We start from the raw sequence: 17,689 nt of genomic DNA, 5'->3' as shown, positions 1-17,689 counted from the left end.
TTGAAAGGCTCTTTCTACATGGTGGTGCAACATGGTGGACTGTTTGGATGAGGACCGGCTCCCTCTGTAGATATAAAAGGTTTGTTTTAAGTCTGAGGTGATTACACACCAATGAAAATAATAATTACACATAATGATTAATCTTATTTTCCATTTTTGCCAATAAACTCCTAAATCCTGCAAATTTATTTTGGATGTGTGAAACCAAAGCGAAACAAAACAAAGCAACACAAAAAAAAGGAGTAGGAAGAAATTATTATAATTAAATTATAGTTATAGTTATATATAGTTATATACACTTATTTAATCCTACCTCTTCTCTACAACACAGCTATTAATCATCAGCAATTTGCTTCCATTCCTGATCTATGTGCCTTCTTACGCTGTATAAAACTTGATGTACAATAAATCGCATATTATATATAAACATATTTTACATACACACCCATATCCATATATTCCCGTATCTTTTGAAAATCATCTTCTTATATTATTTTAATATATTAGGTTTGGACATTGATTCAGTTGGATACATGCTGGATTCTTAAAGCAAGATACTACCCTCAGATTACAGCAAATAAGCTATTTAGTATCTGTACATCACATCCCTCTTAACATCTCAAGTATGTGTATGTTTGTAAAGATGGTTTTAAAACATGTGTATACACGTCAGATCATAAAACCACATATCAGATTATCAAGTGATAAATACACAAACACTGATTTCATTTTTTTGTTTTTATTAAAAAAGAATCCATGCAGGATAAAAGTACAACTATTTTTTGCAGTCATGTCGTTTTGCGATCACGTGTGAATTCAGGGGAGAAACAGTCATTTCTAGAGGGACACCAGCAACTGTAAACAAAAGGAATTGTTCCATTTCCTCAAGTGTGACAAAGGAAAAACATTTGGTCCCTAAAATCAGCCAGTTTTGCGTGGGTTTTTTTTTTTTTATAAAAAAGGAACAAGAGAGATTGTTAGTTAGGTCACAAGGTACGACAAGAGCACGGCTACAGCATCTTCACATGTGCAATCCTCAAGTAACCCCTTTACAAATTAAATCTACAGTTAATGTACACGTTTATCTACAAATTCTCTATACAAGCACAGTATATTCAGAAAAAAAATCTTCTATACAGAGCAACTTCTATGTAAATGTTACATTTCTAATACATGCTGAATTAAAAACAAACGCAAAATTCAAGCTAGCTACAACAAAACACGGGGGATTAAGTGAAATTCATGACTTCATGACGTGCATTCATACAAAATCAGATCAAAATAAACATCAGATTTTATCAATCTAAAGAATATCTGAATAGACAAGACCAAAAAAAGGAAAATTACATTTCCCGACTACCATTTTAGTAATTTAGCGCGAGAAAACTGCTCAACACCAATAAATGTTGCGCTCTATGTCAGTATCAGAATTTAGTCAGTACTATCTTCCTACTGAAACAGTGCTGAATTATTGTGCGGGTTAACGGAATGTTTGGGTTTTGGGTGGGTATGATTGAATTAAGCTGTACCCAAATTTGGATAATATTTTTGGTCCATTGTTTTGGTTATTAGTTAATGGCTTATTCTGATTTAACAACAGTTTGGATTCTCAGCAGAGCAACTTTACAGTTTGCCGAGTATTTTGGTTCGTCAGTTTTGATAATGATTGTGAAGACAGGTCTGAGGGGCCGGACGGGAGCCAAGATGATCAGACAGCTTCTAATAAAAGCACTTACAGGTTTAGACAGGTAGGTACCAGGCGTATTCGTGCCATCATTCATTCATTAATTCATTCAGTTGAATTTGTACACCACATCATAGCAAATAAAGCCAGCGGTCTCTGTACAGAGGTTTGTAAATAGACAGCCCTTTTTTCCTCATTAAAGCAGTTGGTCACCCCAGTGTATGTGCATGATATCCAACACTTTCCACTTCACATACATCCTCCATACACAACACCACTCAAACAAAACAAATGCAACACCTTTTACGTAAAGCCAAAGCCTGTAGAAGTGTGGTTTGTGATGTGCTGCGGTGTTCAGACTCACAGCGATACTGACCTCTAGTGGGTGAGATTAGTCAACACAGTTTTGAGAGGAGTTGGATGTGGCACGCACCGAGTAGCTCATTCTGAATAGTAAACGGCTGCCACCCTATGGCAGATACATGTAGTACTCTTAGGAAACGTCACAGCGCAAACCCTTATAAAAAAAACAAAAAAAAACAACAACGATGCAACAGTGAACCATTTCAAGTGTGTCAGGAGAACCTCACACCTCGCACGTTAGTGGAACTCGTCTTGGCTGAATTATTTTCTAGCTGTAGATAAAAATTTAACCTTGAAGGTTGGCAAATTAAGAAAAGCTTCATCGAGAATGTGGTTCAGTGTGGTGCAATGTTCCTTCTAAGAAAATATGCAACCTCGTACAAAACTGTCGCCCTCTCTGCCTACATCTTGGTCTCACTGTCAGGACGCCTTTCATTCTCGTACTCATTCTCCTGGCAGATGAGCTGGTACGGCTTCTTGTCCGCCTCCTCCACCACCGAGTTGCCGAACTCGGGGTCCTTTTTCTGCAACTCGTGACGCGACAGGTGTTCAACTATACCTGCACCGATGGAGTCTCCGAGGACGTTGGTGGTGGTGCGCAATCGGTCCCTGGAGAAAATAGAGAGAACAGGTGAGGACAGGAGGTAGGGCATGAAAATACAAGACCAATAAAAATACAAGACATGACAAGAGAAGACAAGACTAAACAAGACAAGGAAATTTGCTTCAAGATGAGACAAGAGAAGACAAAACAAGAGAGGTGAAGACAACCAAAACAAAAAAAAGGCTCAATGAAGCTAAACCAAATGATATGATAAAAGATCAAAAAAGACAAGTCAAAATAAGACAGAAACAAGAAACAAAACAAGAGAGGATAAGACTCAGCAAAACAAAAAAAGGCAAGATGAAACAAGAGAAGACAAAACAAAACCAGGAAAAGCAAGACAAAACATGACACGGTCAAATGAAACAAGACAGGACAAGACAAAACAAAATAAGACAAGGCAAAAATGAGACAAGAGAGGACATAACGAGATAAGACAAGTCAATACAAGACCAGTCAAGATAAAGACAAAGAAAATTGCTTCAAGATGAGACAAGAGAAGACAAAACCAGGTGAAAACAACCAAAACAAAAAGGTTCAATGAAGATAAACCAAAAAAAGATAAAAATGACAAGTCAAAATAAGACAAGACAAGAGAAGACAAAACAAAACCAGGAAAAGCAAGACAAAATAAGACAAGGCAAGATGAAACAAGACAATGGGAGACAAAACAAAACAAGAGAAGATAAAACACGATGAGACAAGACAAGGCAAGATGAAACAAGAATGGGGAAGAGAAGACAAAACAAAACTAGACAAAAGAGAGGTGAAACAAGACAAGAGAAGACAAAACAATACAAGGCAAGATGAAACAAGCCAAAAGATGGCAAGCTGAAAATGAGACAAGAGAGGACACAACGAGACAAGAGAAGAGAAGAGCAAAACGAGAGAACGAGAACCCAAAATAAGGAAAAGGGAAGATAAGAAAAGATTAGACAACAGAAGAGAGTACAAAAAGTGACATGACAAGATAAGATGAAACAAGAAAAAACAGCCCCAAAAACAACACCAGGTAAACTAAGACAACAGAAAGAAGTCAAGACGAGAGAAATAAAGGCGACATAGGACGAGACAAAGCAGAGAGACAACACAAAACAGGACATCGCTGTCGTTATCTGTTAACGTGTGTGTACCTGAGAAAATATGATTAAAAAACTGGAGGCGTAGTTTGAAGCGCTCCAGCTAATCTTTCAGACCCCACGATTGGAGGAAGTGGGGTGTTGCACTGGGATTGACCGCAAACTGAATAAAAACCAGATGGATTGAAGGACGTGGAATGTGAGGGGAGTGTCTCTGGAAGCTGTCCCATAATCCAGTCGAGAGTGCACAGCTCACCGTTTGGACCCCGTAAAACCCCCTAAAACCCTCCCGGATGGAACCTGATTGAATTTTACGCCACACGATATTTCCCCTCCCACGTCTAAACCCTCTTCACTCCTCTCAAAACCCACGCCCAAGCGCAGGGTTCCTCATAAAGCTGATACTCACAGGAACCAATCAACTGCGATGATGAGGGTGATGTCATCGGTGGGCAGGCCTACAGATGTTAGCACTATCACCATGGTGACCAGTCCTGCCTGAGGGATTCCAGCTGCTCCGATACTGGCTGCCGTGGCTGTGATGCTGATGGGAACAGTCGAAAAAAACAAGAAGAAAAATGGAGAGAAATTTAAATTGTCTAGGAATCAATCATTGTGACACACATGCTCCCGTGTTGACCTCTCGATTGTGAGGAAGGTCAATTAAATACATTCCCCCACCTGAAATGTTATACCCCGCATCTGTCTCCTGTCAGATAGTGAGACTGGTGGTTAGAAAGTCATTTAAACTGTCACCTGCGGTTTTGAGACTTGGACGTCCATCACTTGGGTTAAGTGGTAGTGGTATTTCTTGCCATAATGAAATAGAAATGTAACAGAAATATTCTTGTGGACATCCAAAACAGATTGAACTCTCAGAGAAGGCCGGATTTACTGAATGAAATACTTTTGGATCCATTTAAGGGTTCTATATACAACCTAGAGCATATTGTACTTGATGTTTTGGATATTTAGCATAAGCAGGATAGCTAGCAAGCTAATAATTTTTATCAATTTTGCTATAGGTGATCTGGCAGATTGAAGAACAGCTGGTAATTGTTGGAACAGTGGAAACACAAACCAAGATGGTTTGTGTGAGTTTTGTATTGTTTCTGTCAAGTTTGCATCAATTGCATTTTATGATTATTTGTCAGATAAAATTGCTGTTTTTGTCAATGGAGTCTGGTTTGTCTGCTTGAAGAGAGCAATAAAACACTAGTGCTCCAGATCTCATCTGCTGGAGGTGAATGTCATTCATAAAACCCTTTAACTTGAACAAAACAAATACAATGTACAGTACGTCACATACCTGATGGTGAGAATCTGTCCGAAGTTGAGGTCATAATCGTTGACCTGAGCGATGAAGATGGCTGCGAGGGCTTCGTACAGAGCTGTGCCGTCCATGTTTATGGTGGCGCCAACTGGAAGCACGAAGCGGGTCACGCGTTTGTCCACCTTGTTGTTTTCCTCCAGGCATTTAAAGGTGATGGGCAATGTGGCCGAACTGAGAAAGGACAGAGGGAGAGGGACGTTGACAGAGAGAGGGGGAGTTTTAAAAAACACAGCATAAAACGAACGAAGGGTAAAATAAACCCTGCTTCCTTTATAATACAGCAAGTTAGTGAATTGCTGTGAGTGCTTCAACACTAACCAGTCAATTCAGGTGATAGGTAATAAATCACGAGGCATTCATCAGTGTGAGTGGGACATAATTACAACAGTTTGGTCGCAAGTACTGCAGTTTGTTGATTGAATGTCCCTTTTACTTGAAAATACACTTATTATTACTCCCTGTACTTTATATAATAACCACAATTTTCCTTTCCATCACTTTGTTTTATCTCAAGCATCGAAGCGAGTGTTGCATAAGAGAGGACAACATACACACATACCTGGAGGACGTTCCCAGGGCGGTGATGAGTGCCTGCAACAGCCCACCTATGAAAACGAAGGGGTTCTTCCTCGTGACCAGGAAGTACAGTGTTGGCAGGACGATGATGGCGTGGATGAGCAGCCCACAAATCACTGTAATTGTGTACATTCCCAGCTGGCCGCCCATGGATGTGATGTCGTCCATCTCCACGATCTTACCAGCAATCAGGAACAGGATACCAATCGGGGCATACCTGAGGATTGATTGAGTGTTACTGTGAACTTGTATTTGAAAGGCCCATCATGTCATTCAGTCAGTCTGTACTGTCAGGTACTTACCACATGATGATGGCGACCAGCCTCATAATGGCCTCATTGAGGCAGTCGAAGAAGTCCTTCAGGGGTTGTCCCTGTTCCCTCATGCTCCCGATGATCAGACCAAAGCATATGGAGAAAACCACCAGGCCAAGAGCGTTGACTCCATTCACCGACCCCGGCACTGGGATCATCTCCTCCCGGGTTAACTCCCGGCTATCATTCAGCGTGAATATCGAGTCGTTCACCGTCATCGTCACTTGGACTACTCTCTTGGCATACTGCGTCTTGAACTGGGTTTTTAAAAAAAGTAAAGAGGACTGGTTAAATACTGATTGATCCCTGGGGGAGGTAACATTTTACAAATACATCACTGCAAGAATAACATGGCACATTTCTGTCCATGTTCTGCATTTCAGAATGCAGTTGTTTGTGCTTGCAAGTTCCTGTAAAACCATCGGGTACACAGAGTTGTACAATCCCACTACTACCTCTGTCTGTCCACAATGTCTTGGAATGAGGAAGTGAAAGTGGCAGTGAGAGATGGGCCTCGGTACACAACTGGGCTGCGCCAAATTAAGAATGATCGGATCATTAGGTGCCCATGAAAAAAGTCCCATCCTTGTCTGTAATGATTACTGTAAAACCCTTTCTGCAATATTTATGTTGGATCTAGAAGCAGAGATTGAGTTAATACTTGATAGAATTACTTTTGATCTTTTTAGACGGATGTCTGTTAAGATGAAATTTTAGTATGATGTTTATTTCCAGTGTAGAAAGTAGAAAAGAAGTGAAAATACTCCTCCAAATGCATTCTCCTTCTTAATCTGATGACGTTTCAGGTCTCTGGCCCTCTTCAGGATCATTCTTCTGCTGATCTTGAAAAAGGCCTGAAACATAATCCGATTTCAAAGAGTACGCAACACTTCTCTCTACTTTCTACTCTACATCCAGCAATCAGCAACTCATTACAGTGTGCTTTACTTTTCTTTTTTCTAAGTTTATCTCCAGTGTAACAGAGATCTCTCATCTCCAGTCCACAGGGATGACAATGTCAATACCCGAATACAAAAGAAATAGAAACCCTGTACTGTCCGGGGCTTTGAACAATCCTAAACATGCCCTCAGGTACTGATGAGGACATGCTGAAGTGAGACAATTAAGAAATAAAACATTTCATGAAACTGCACAAGAGGATGTGATGGGACTGAGAGTTACCTGTTTGGTACAAGCCTCTATAAGGTTCGGAGGAAACATGTTTCTAGAAAAAAATGACAAAAGAGATCACGATTAGCAAATGTATAATTAATATTCTAAACAGTTTTCTTTTGCTGATAACTGAAACAACATGCTAAAATCTCATATGAGTACATTTTTGGTGTTATTTCTTTTAGATTAATTGATTTGAGCAGCATGTTCCGATGGTTTCATAAACTATATAATTCATTGCATGGTGAGATGATGAACATGAGCGATCAAAATGGGAGGGATCTGTAATCAGATTTCCAGATGTTAATTATATTAGTCTCTATTACAACATCTTCTCTTAGAGGAGACATAGTATGTATTTCCCTCCATCTGGAACGCTCTGTTTGTAGCTCCTGTCTCTTTAAGGCCCTGCCTCCAGAATATCTAGTCTCCCCTGATTGGTCAGCACACACACGCCTGACCCAGCATCGCTAACAACAACAAAGCAGCTGTGCTAAATAAATATTTTCTCGTGCCAAACTAGCCACTAGGCATTAAATGTGCAAATGTATGACATGGTGACATAGGGCGATATCGCAAAATCACAGAATGGAAGGCAGAATTACAGAAGAGGCATTTCTTTCTCTGTTCACTCTGTAGGTAGAGTTTCATAGAGGCTCCTCCTCCTCACACTCAGGGTCAACTTCACTAGCTTATAGGAGGGAAAGTAATGGTAGCAGCTGGATCAAGCAGTTGATCGAGGCAGGCGTAGGTACCTGATGAGGTCCAGGAAGGCATCAGCGGGGCTGACCTGCTCTATCTTCTGCTGCTTGGTGAATTCTTCCTTGGATCCTTTTCCAGGGTGAATGATGAGCACCATGACAATGCCTATGATCACAGCGATGATGGTAGTGGTGGTGTAGTAGACCACCGCCCTCATACCCATTTTACCGGAAGCACGGCTGTCCAGAGCGGCCATACCTGAAAAGGACATATCATGTGCATTAAAGCAACATCATGTAGAAATATGGCATTTTGTGTGATTTAGTCTGTATGAACTCGTCAGGCATAATGTAGACACTGACTACGAAACAACTGCTATTTAAAGGTAAAACAGTTCCATAAAAAGGTTTATTTAAATAGAACATGTTGTTTATGTATATAGAATGAATCATCTGCAGCTCCATGACCTTTAGATTTTGCACAGATCAGTGCTCATCAATAACTTTTGTCCTCAGCCTGGGAAAATGTGCCGTAATTATCAGTGAAATACACCCATCTGGACTATCTGATGAACTATCACTGTGACAACAAAGAGCGGCAAGAAACACAATCTGACGCTGACCTTTCCTAGTGGAAAAACAACACCTACCGAGCAGCACCCAGGGGTGGATCTGCTGTGTGAAATCTGTTTACATGTTGTATATTCATATACAGATAATGTATGGCTGTGGGGCGCCAAAAGGTTTGGCACCATTCTATTATTTGGTCACATAACACAGGCTGTACGCTCCCAGTTGTGACGTTAGTTTGTTGTGAACACACTGACATGTCAGTTACAGATTAACAGCTTGACCTGGAAAAAATAAACACCAAATCTGTAACTGTATTCTGAGGCGACGGCCGCATGTGCGAGGCAAATCGAGGCAAGGCCGGTGCACAGAAAGAGGCTGAGAACAAACAGATAATGATCAAGATGCAAAGAGATATTTCGCTTCCTACTGTGTGCTACACCTGCTAAATGAGAAATAGCTTTAGGAATTAATAATAAAGCACTGACAGGTGAGGGGGGGGGGGACCTGCAGGAGCCTGGGGGGGCCAGACACTCTCTATAAACACACTTTGTAGGGATAAAGGTGGCAAAAAGAAATGGAGGCATTAGGGACAAGCCGCCTCGATGGGCATGACAGCAGCGGGGTGTTTTCAAAGTGTCAGGTCTTATTACGGCTTTTATCTTCATTCAGAGCTGCACAAGGCAGAGCCGGCTTTGTGCGACAGGGAGATGTATGTGTTGCACTTTGTGATACTTTGGTGTACAAACGTGTGTGTGTGTGTGTGTGTGTGTGTGTGTGTGTGTGTGTGTGTGTGTTTACGGACTGCTCCGGCACTCTCTGCCCCTCTTGTCCCAACATGCCTGGACTCGGCTTTTATCCAAATCTTTTTGATCCTCATCCTCCCTCGTTCTCTTCTCCCCACATTCTTCACCTTCTCTCTCCATCACCGCCTCTTGTTTCAGGGTGCCCCTCTGTACCCCTCCCCTGCCCTTCCTCCTCTCCCCTCCTCTCCTCTCCCCTCCTTGCCTCCTCTTTTCTTGCTTACTGATCTTATTGCCGCAATCCCATTTCATTGCCGCCCCCTTTTACCTCCACCCCTCCTCCTATTCCTTTTTTCTGACAGCCCTGGGAAAACTTGTTGACTTAGTCAGCCCCGCACGCACACAATGATCCCCGGCCTGTTGTCCGGGCAACACTGGACGCAGCCTCACCAATTCCATCCTTTCAAAGGAATGAAAGGACAAAGATTGAAGGAGAGCAGGGAGAATGACTTTCTTTCTCATACCGGGAATGTTCATCAAACACAAAAGTAGGCCTGCTTCAGGGGGGCAGAGTTGAAGCGCAGGACAACGGCAAGAGGTCCGTCCAGAGGGCAATTAACATCCACTGACGCTTTGCCAAAGGTTGAGTCCGCAGCTCTAGCTAGACTTAATAAGAAAATATCTCCACATGTCGCGCTCAACAGATCCTACAGAAAATGAATTGTTTTTAATAATTCGGTTCCATTCTGGCCAAATGTGTCGATTTGTTGCTTGTCTTTGTCCTATAGAAACCACCCTGACTATCTTTGGATCAGGGAGTGCCGGTTACACCAAAGATGCAACTTTAACATCTCACCTCCGGAGCAATCAAGAAACATCAGAAGTGAAAACAGCTACAGGAAGGCACACATGCAAGTTACAAATCAGGAAAAATTAACATATGGCTTGATTTTCTTTTAGTGTAAGACACACTTGTGCTGTCTAACTCATGGAGCAGACAGTGTAACATAAAGGGAGAGTTTAAAAGAAATGTGAGAACAGAGAAAAAGTGGTTACAGATAGCTCTTGCCAGATTTTATACTTGGTGCTTCTTTACACCGCTCAAAATCCTGTGACTCCTCAAATTACTTGATATTATATACGTTTAAATGTAGGTTTGTCATGCCACAGGCCAAAAGCAGACACCTATACATCACATTTACTTTACACTTAACTGCCAGCTGTGTCATTCCTTAACAAATGTCAGGGGATTTTTTAATCAATGAGTTGGCAGCAGATAATCTTTCCCCCCCGCGTGTTTCCGGTGGTGTTGTTGTTGGCGCCACTGTTTGCAAAGACGACTGGATCGTTTCTGTTTTCCTCAGGGTTGCGGATGACAACACCACGGGGCAAAGCATAAGTTTAATCAATAATTTGCTCTATGATAGAAATGGACTACCAGTTAACTTTCATTTTCCCCTACGGTGACCGCGTGCCCGGTGCCAGGCATGCGTTACATTTTGCAGTCAACATTTACTTCATGGTGACACGTTGAAGCAGAAAACCTGTCCACTGCCAGTTTGAGAAACTCATAAAACGTCTGTTCAGTCCTCTACTGTCAGCCTGTATCCTCTTTAACATTTCTTTTTCCTGTCTTTACTTCTTGTCCTGGTCTGCCCCTTCACTCCCTTCCCCTTCCACATCTAAGCTCCCCTTCCAGCGAACTCTGCAGTAATCATCCTCCTTTTCCTCCTTTCACTGCCCACATCCCCTCTCCCCTGTCCAGCCCCTTCTTGGCTCCATACGTACTCTTGTGGTGGACCCTCGGCTCTTAATGAAACGCCTGAAGACGATGTGGGTTTTGTAGCAAACACATGTTGACGGGTTAGTTTGAACTGTTTTTGGAGAAAGAAATGTGGTTATGGATGAAGATCACTCAGTGAAACACATGAGCCATTTTTCTCAGTATGCCTGATCCTTGGTTTTTCTAGTTTTGCTTTCCTACCTTCCAGGGACTCTCAAGACTCTGCTCAGAATTGCTGATTGCTAATTCAGCCTCACTTTTAGACATGTTCTATATTCAGGTGCAAATCCCTTCCAACTGGGACAGCCCATTTCACATAAAGGCACAATTCATCTTCAGCAGCGTGGCGCTCTGTTTACACAGGGGCCACAGGAGCGCTGATGTTTTTTTTGTTTTTTTATCCTTTTAACATAAAATATCTCAAAGTCATGCTCCATGTTATGTTTGTAAAGCACTCACTGCTCTACAGAAATAGAGAAATAGAGCCTGGAGCAATTACAGTCAGGCTGCAGGTCATTGTTTCACGTGAGCAGGTCGATGCTGTCGGGGGAAGAAAACCTGGCTCACGTCTGCTAAAACACACTTAAAGATCAAGATGAGGTGTCGTCCTCTAAACTAACCTGAGGCCACTTATAATACTTTTCAACCGAGGCCTGAGTTTCAGTGGAAATCTGAAAAACTCCAGTCAAAATTTTCATCAACTACAGCTGTGCTGCAGATGTTCAACATATTGCTATGTTCCTATTTTCTCCATGTCAATAAAGCAAAGCTATTAATCCATCTGCTGATCTATTAATTCTCCTGTTTTATTATTTTGACAGTCAAAATTCCTCGAGGGAAGTGAATTGTAGCTTGGCGGTCTGTGTGTGTGTGTGTGTGTGTGTGTGTGTGTGTGTGTGTGTGTGTGTGTGTGCAGCCACTGTTATGACTGTGACCTCTGCGCTCCATAAACACTCTGGAATCTGAGTGTTTTTAGTGTTGCAATAAGAGAAGATTTAAAAAAAAAAAAAAAGATGAAACAAGAATAATAAGAGTAAAGCCTGATGAAGTCGGATGAAGATCTTGAGATTAACAGCACATCCTTTCTTGTCAATAAGGAAGTCCACCCAACTTCACAATTGAGAGAACAATGATGGGTGTGACATTTTGTCTATACTGACACTCAGAGGACGCAGGTTTCACAGTAAAGAGGAGGCAGCAGCACTTCATTTTAAAACAAATCATGGCTCTGGCCAATGACTTGACAATTATCACATTTTGTCTTATCTGCATTTTAGAATTGAAATCTGCAACTCTAAATGTTTTGTCATCTGCATTTTGAACCTTGTTAGACATGAAGTACATTTGGCAGGCTACAATGTGTTTGTCTGTGTGTTGCTTTTGGGTTTATTCTGTGATGTTGCCTCAATGACTCAGACCGGTGCTGTTTCACAAAAAAATCACTTGGCGCGGCTGCGAGCGCTGTCGTCGCTTAAGCTAACTCTCTTTCTTAACGTATTGTTAAGTTAGCTACCTAGCTAACGTCAGACAAACGTGCAGTGTTTTTGCCCTGCCGGAGCAAAGACGAGAATCGTGCTCTCTGCACGTTCACAAGCAGACAGGACCGCCTCTTTATGGAGTTCTCCGACCTGATTGGGTAAAGTTGGCAGGGATACCAGAACATTTATTTTGTCTATTGTTGCATGAACAGTGGGGAGGAGAGACATGGCTCACTGACCTAACATGATATTTAACAACTTATTTTTTAACTTATTTTAATGAAAAAATATAACTCATAGCAGCTTTAAATATAAGTAATGTTATTTTTGTGTCTAAATTAAGCTGCAAAACCTAATTACTAATCCATGTTGATGATAATGGTAAAAATGTAGAGAGTGTTAATGTTTATGTTTCTGTGGTAATGACTTTATAGCAGATAAAGTTACATCTGGGCCATAAACACACCCAGAGGAGACAGGAGCCGTGTGACAGAACTCCGTGTTGGCTTTCACATGTTGTAGCTGCGGTCATGTGACATGATGTCAGAGGATGCTGATGTTACGCCCCGCTGCAGGACAAAGCAGGTTATTATCGGACAACGCGTCTCAGTCATCCCTTCAGGAGACTGGCTTCTGCCGCTGTCAATCACCCCTCAGAGACGGCACATTTGGTCTCGGCATGTCCCGCCTTGTCAATCAGTGCTGCTGACCAGTGTTGTTGGAAACTCACATGTTCTGTCTATTCTTTCACTTCCACAACAAGGAAAAAGGCCCTGCAGGCATTCAGGAGAATACATCCCTGCATGTCGGGCTCGGTTTATCAACCATTATCAGCAGTGATGAATTACTTCACTTGGTTAAAAGGAGAGAAACTTCAGTGTCATATGTTTGTGTTTTTTCTGGAAAAGAAAAAAAAAAAATCCATGTGAGCCGCAGCGGGTACAAGAAGTCCTGAAACTACAAAACAAATCCAGTCGGCAAATTCTGGCTTGCTTATTCGATTAAAGCACAGTGACGCTGGGACTGTTCTGCTCGTGTTGCATCAAGATCAAGACCCATTGCGACATGGGGACAAGCATGTGATTGAGACCAGCGCTGTGGGCTCACAAACGTACCTCTCTTGTCTGTCTCTCCCTCTGTCGCTGATGAGGTCATCATAGCCCCGTCCACCACTGGGCCCTAAACCAACAAACAGCGTCGGCTGAACAAACACATGGCTCGCTCTGCCACTCATGAGGTTCATGTTGATGAGCCGAGCCGCAGACCGACAAACAGCACCGACACTGATATGAGCTTACACAGAAAACACATGCTGTCTGCCAAACATCTCACTGAAACCCAGGACTCTTTCCATATAGTACTGTATCTCCACTTCAGAGATACAATATCACAGTAGAAAGTGGAGCGCAGAGTTTTTATCTGGAGGCCTTCTCCACTGTCTTAACTTCATGTGAGGACAGCTGCGTAGCCAGACATGCTGCCAGTGTGTGATTAAGAGATAATGTTAGGGTTTTTTTTTGTGATATTTTGAGATACAGCCGAGTGCTGAGTGTGATGATATAACATTTGAACAAAACAGCATCACACAAGCTTGAACTCTGAGTGTCTGCGTGCTTATTTTAGATTTCAGATGCACATTTGATCTAAAAATAGCCGATGATAACTTACCGTTATTATTGCAACCATAAGGGAGAGCTGTGTGTAAGCCTGGGGTGTATGAGATGTTGTTACATTCATTTGTTAACATTACTGATGCAACTTCTGAAATATTTTAATAAGATGTAGAAATATGAGAAATATATATATATATATATTTTTATCAGTGACAAAAAAAGCATGTCAATTTCTTGCTGTGTGACTGCAGAGAATAAAAACTAATGAAGTGATTAAAATTCTGCATAGTTTTTGTGGGAGATGCATCCGCAGCCTCTGGTGTCCTGATGACGTGCCGGAAAAAAATGGAGGGGCGTTCGTACCTGTGATGAGACTGGAAACCAGCAGGGGCAGCACGAGCATCTGCAGCATTCTCATCAGCAGTTCTCCGGGAAAAGAGAAGAACTTCACTTCACGGTACGACATCTTGTAAGGCCGCAGGGCGAAGCCCAGAATTATCCCTGCAGTGCGGGTCAGATGTGGATGAAAGAAAAGTCAAAACTTAATTAGGGTGTTTCAAATTTCGGTCCCAGATTTGACACCTGTTAGTCAAATTGAGTTGAAAGCTGGTGTGTTTCAAACCCTCCTCCCCCCCAAAAACATGTGAAAGCTTGATTATCCTCTTTTTATCAGAAACTTCTTACTCATCCTACTTAGATTAGAAGATTAGTAGTGTTTACCTCTGTTATGACAGATAAATACACTGGAATCATGCCTTTGTCTGAGTGATTCATTAGGTGCTTTACTGGTGAACATATGATCATTACTGAGAATGCTGTTTTGATTCAGTGACAAATACTTGTGAATAAGTGCAGTCTGTCTCCTTCAGATTACCTACGATTGTGCAATTATATTTTTTTTCAACCATTATTTGCTGGTAAAATTGTGTGCAGGGGTTCTTTTTCTTTCTATGCCAATTGTCCAACAGACCCAGGTGGCTGACCCCGAAGAACACCCTGAATTTAACAATCAATCAACTGTGTTTGTCATGGCACGGTGTAATCCTAGCAGGGCTGCAGATGTGCAGGAGGTGGGTGGGCCTGGCTTACTTCCTACTGAGCAAGAATCAAAGGTTAATGGCAACGAGTCAGGGGTCAGCTACAGGGTCAGTCTGCAGAGTTCGTCTGAGTTCCCTCTGTTCTCTCATCCGGTGGGTTTGTATCAGTTCTCTACCCTCTTCCGACACGCTACAGGGGTGTTAGTCACACCATATTGATCCGATTGTTGGGGTGACGCAGACAATCTGGTGCCTTCGCCTTTATGAGATTGAATAGAGAGTTGGGGGTGTGTGGTGGTGATAGATGGAGAGGAGAGGAACAAACAAAGCCTCTTCCAATGAGCCCCAGTTTTAGCCCCAGCTAAACTGCCAACTGAGTTCAGCTTCTCAAGTGAAAAAAGTAAGTTTCCCCTCTTACCGATAATGACAGCAGCGATGGTGAGGAGCACAAAGGCGTTTCTTATGAAGAATCCTTTAACATCATCCTTCGAGATGTTCTTCGCTCTCTTCATGGCCAGCAGCGACCGGGACTGGATCCTGGCTCGGATCTGGTTGAGGCCGCTCCGGGTCCTCTGCGGGTTCTCCCCGTTGCTCTGAGTCATGGCTGTTGTTTGCAGAGCTGTTATTAAGGCGAAGGGACTCAAACTCCTCTCAGCTGTGACGGAAACACCATAAAGGTGTTGCTGATTCACTTGTTACCTGTTGCTCCTCTCGATCTCTCTCACACTTTCAGCTTTGGTTACACGTGTCCTGAGAGGGAATAACATATTGCAAGGAGTTTAAAAATAAAAATAAAATGCCAATTTGTGCACAACAAAAAACAGTAATTCTGAAAGTTAGACTCCATCTCTACCATTGCAGAACAATGGCACACACACAGGGGATCAGATTGTTGATTTATCTTATTGTTACCTCTGACAGATGTTGACCCTCAAACGTAAAAAAAAACTTCTACAATACTGACAGTCATGCAACTCCCCAAAAATGCGTTATAAAAACTGAACTTTCAACTCTTCTGTCAGTGAAATGCGGCACTGTGAATAAAGCACACGTGTTGAAACCTGAGCTCTGGAGGCATGCAGACTTTCTCTTGCGTTCACTAGAGTAACTAAAACACACGTGTACAGATACCGATTCACAGATCTCACACTCACGCGCATTCAGACACAGCTGCAGACATCTGAAAAGGTAAAATACTGAGATAGAAGTTGTTTCTGTACCTTTAGACTTGAGCAATAACTTCCTCTGGAGTAATGTTTTTTTTTTCCAGTTTTTTTCAGGGGGTGAAGTTCTGGTTGTTAAAGCTCGATCAGTGTGAGAAGGGACAAGAGGAGCTCTTTGGCTGCGAGCTGGTCAGTGCGAGCAACCAGCAGTGAGGAGAAAGAGGAGAGGAGAGAGGAGAGGGGAGGAGAAAAGGAAAGGAGGGAGTTGCGGTGGTGGATGAGAGCCAGTGAGAGAATAGAGGCGGCGCTATAGTAGAAGAAAAACCACGGTTAGTCAGTCACACAGTGTGGGCTTGTAGGGAGGTGAAGCGGGAACTAAAAAGTGAAGTAATTTAGAGGAGGGGGGTGGTGGTGCATTTCAGACAGAGGGGAGCTTGAGGAATAATGAGCTCTCAAAGCAGGAAAGAGAGAAAGAACCTTCTTGTCTTCTTCTGTCCCTCGCAGCCCTCCTTTCAAACGGTTTTTCACGCTTGATGAGTTCAGTCTAATTGGAGATTCCTGCTGAGAGTGAGTCAACAAGAAAATAAAATAAGAAAAAAATACATGGAAGTGGATTAGACTTTCACACATTTGTACTGGCTCAACTCCAACAGACACACTCATCAATCAGCCTCAGTTTGCCTTATTTTGCATTTAATGTTCACGCCATACAAAGTCCACTTGGCCCGTCTTACTATCAGGGAAAGAACTGGTGAGTCTTTAGCTTGTGGAGCTAAACAGAGCAGGTAAATATTTACCAAGTGCCAGCAGTGCAGCTGGTGCCCTGTGACTTTGGGCAATGAAAGAAATAACCCTTACAAACAGTCTGGAGGTTTTTTCTGGCCGACCGCTGTTCTACATGTGTGTCATGAAATCTGCATAAGCCTTTTTGCACAGGAGACACGCCGGTCAGAGACGAAAACAGCCCCGCGGTGGACGATCCAAACGCAAGATTCAGAAATTCACAGTGAGGGTGTGTACGGATGTGTGTGTGTGTGTGTGTGAAAGTGGGTGAGTGTTCTTTCCTGAAAAAAGTGTGAGTGAGGCAGGCAGAGCTGAAGGCATCCTTTCTGACTCACACTGAGGGAATCCATGTTTGGCAGAGATGTTGTGAAATGTTTCGGTTTGCACACATACACACTGTACCTCATCCTTCATATGACCTCAGTGAAATTATATAACCTCAGACTCTGGCATGTTTACTACTAGAAGGAAGAAAAATGTGCAGAGTAGGCCTGCCAGCAGATTTTGAGTCCACTCAGAAAGGCGATAAATCATTTTATTTTATTTTATTTTTTTTGACGCATCCGTCCAGATACTTTGGATTTGCCGAGATAAGCGCTGGAGACCATTTCAACAAAGCGGACCTCTTGTGTTTGGCTTCAGTAATAGCAGTAACATAAAATAGAAAGACTTTATTCTCAGGATACAAAAAC

At 42.3% G+C, this 17,689-nt stretch overlaps 1 protein-coding gene across 1 annotated transcript; it reads right to left on the bottom strand.

Annotated features, from left to right (window-relative positions):
- Positions 1-723: 723 nt before the first annotated feature.
- slc1a3a (solute carrier family 1 member 3a) lies at positions 724-16,425 on the bottom strand. Its single transcript, XM_037099460.1, has 10 exons — positions 16,272-16,425; positions 15,470-15,801; positions 14,378-14,515; positions 7,882-8,086; positions 7,136-7,178; positions 5,942-6,210; positions 5,623-5,856; positions 5,040-5,234; positions 4,140-4,274; positions 724-2,656 (listed from the first exon to the last, which is right to left on the bottom strand). Exons 2-10 carry the CDS (start codon positions 15,651-15,653, stop codon positions 2,449-2,451), a joined length of 1,611 nt encoding a protein of 536 aa, XP_036955355.1. The 5' UTR covers positions 15,654-15,801; positions 16,272-16,425; the 3' UTR covers positions 724-2,448.
- Between the last annotated feature and the right edge of the window lie 1,264 nt (positions 16,426-17,689).

The sequence above is a fragment of the Acanthopagrus latus genome, chromosome 5 (genome assembly GCF_904848185.1).
Source record: "Acanthopagrus latus isolate v.2019 chromosome 5, fAcaLat1.1, whole genome shotgun sequence".
NCBI classification, from domain to species: domain Eukaryota; kingdom Metazoa; phylum Chordata; class Actinopteri; order Spariformes; family Sparidae; genus Acanthopagrus; species Acanthopagrus latus.
This window is presented reverse-complemented; position numbering and strand designations above follow the sequence as displayed.

Bases quoted from the DNA above. Each gene is read 5' to 3' on its own strand.
- slc1a3a (XM_037099460.1), bottom strand. From the start codon at position 15,653: ATGACTCAGAGCAACGGGGAGAACCCGCAGAGGACCCGGAGCGGCCTC. The intron at 4,275-5,039 runs GTATGTGACGTA...TGTTCCCATCAG, and splicing joins GGACAGATTCTCACCATCAG to CATCACAGCCACGGCAGCCA. The intron at 2,657-4,139 runs GTGAGTATCAGC...TATTTTCTCCAG, and splicing joins ATCGCAGTTGATTGGTTCCT to GGACCGATTGCGCACCACCA.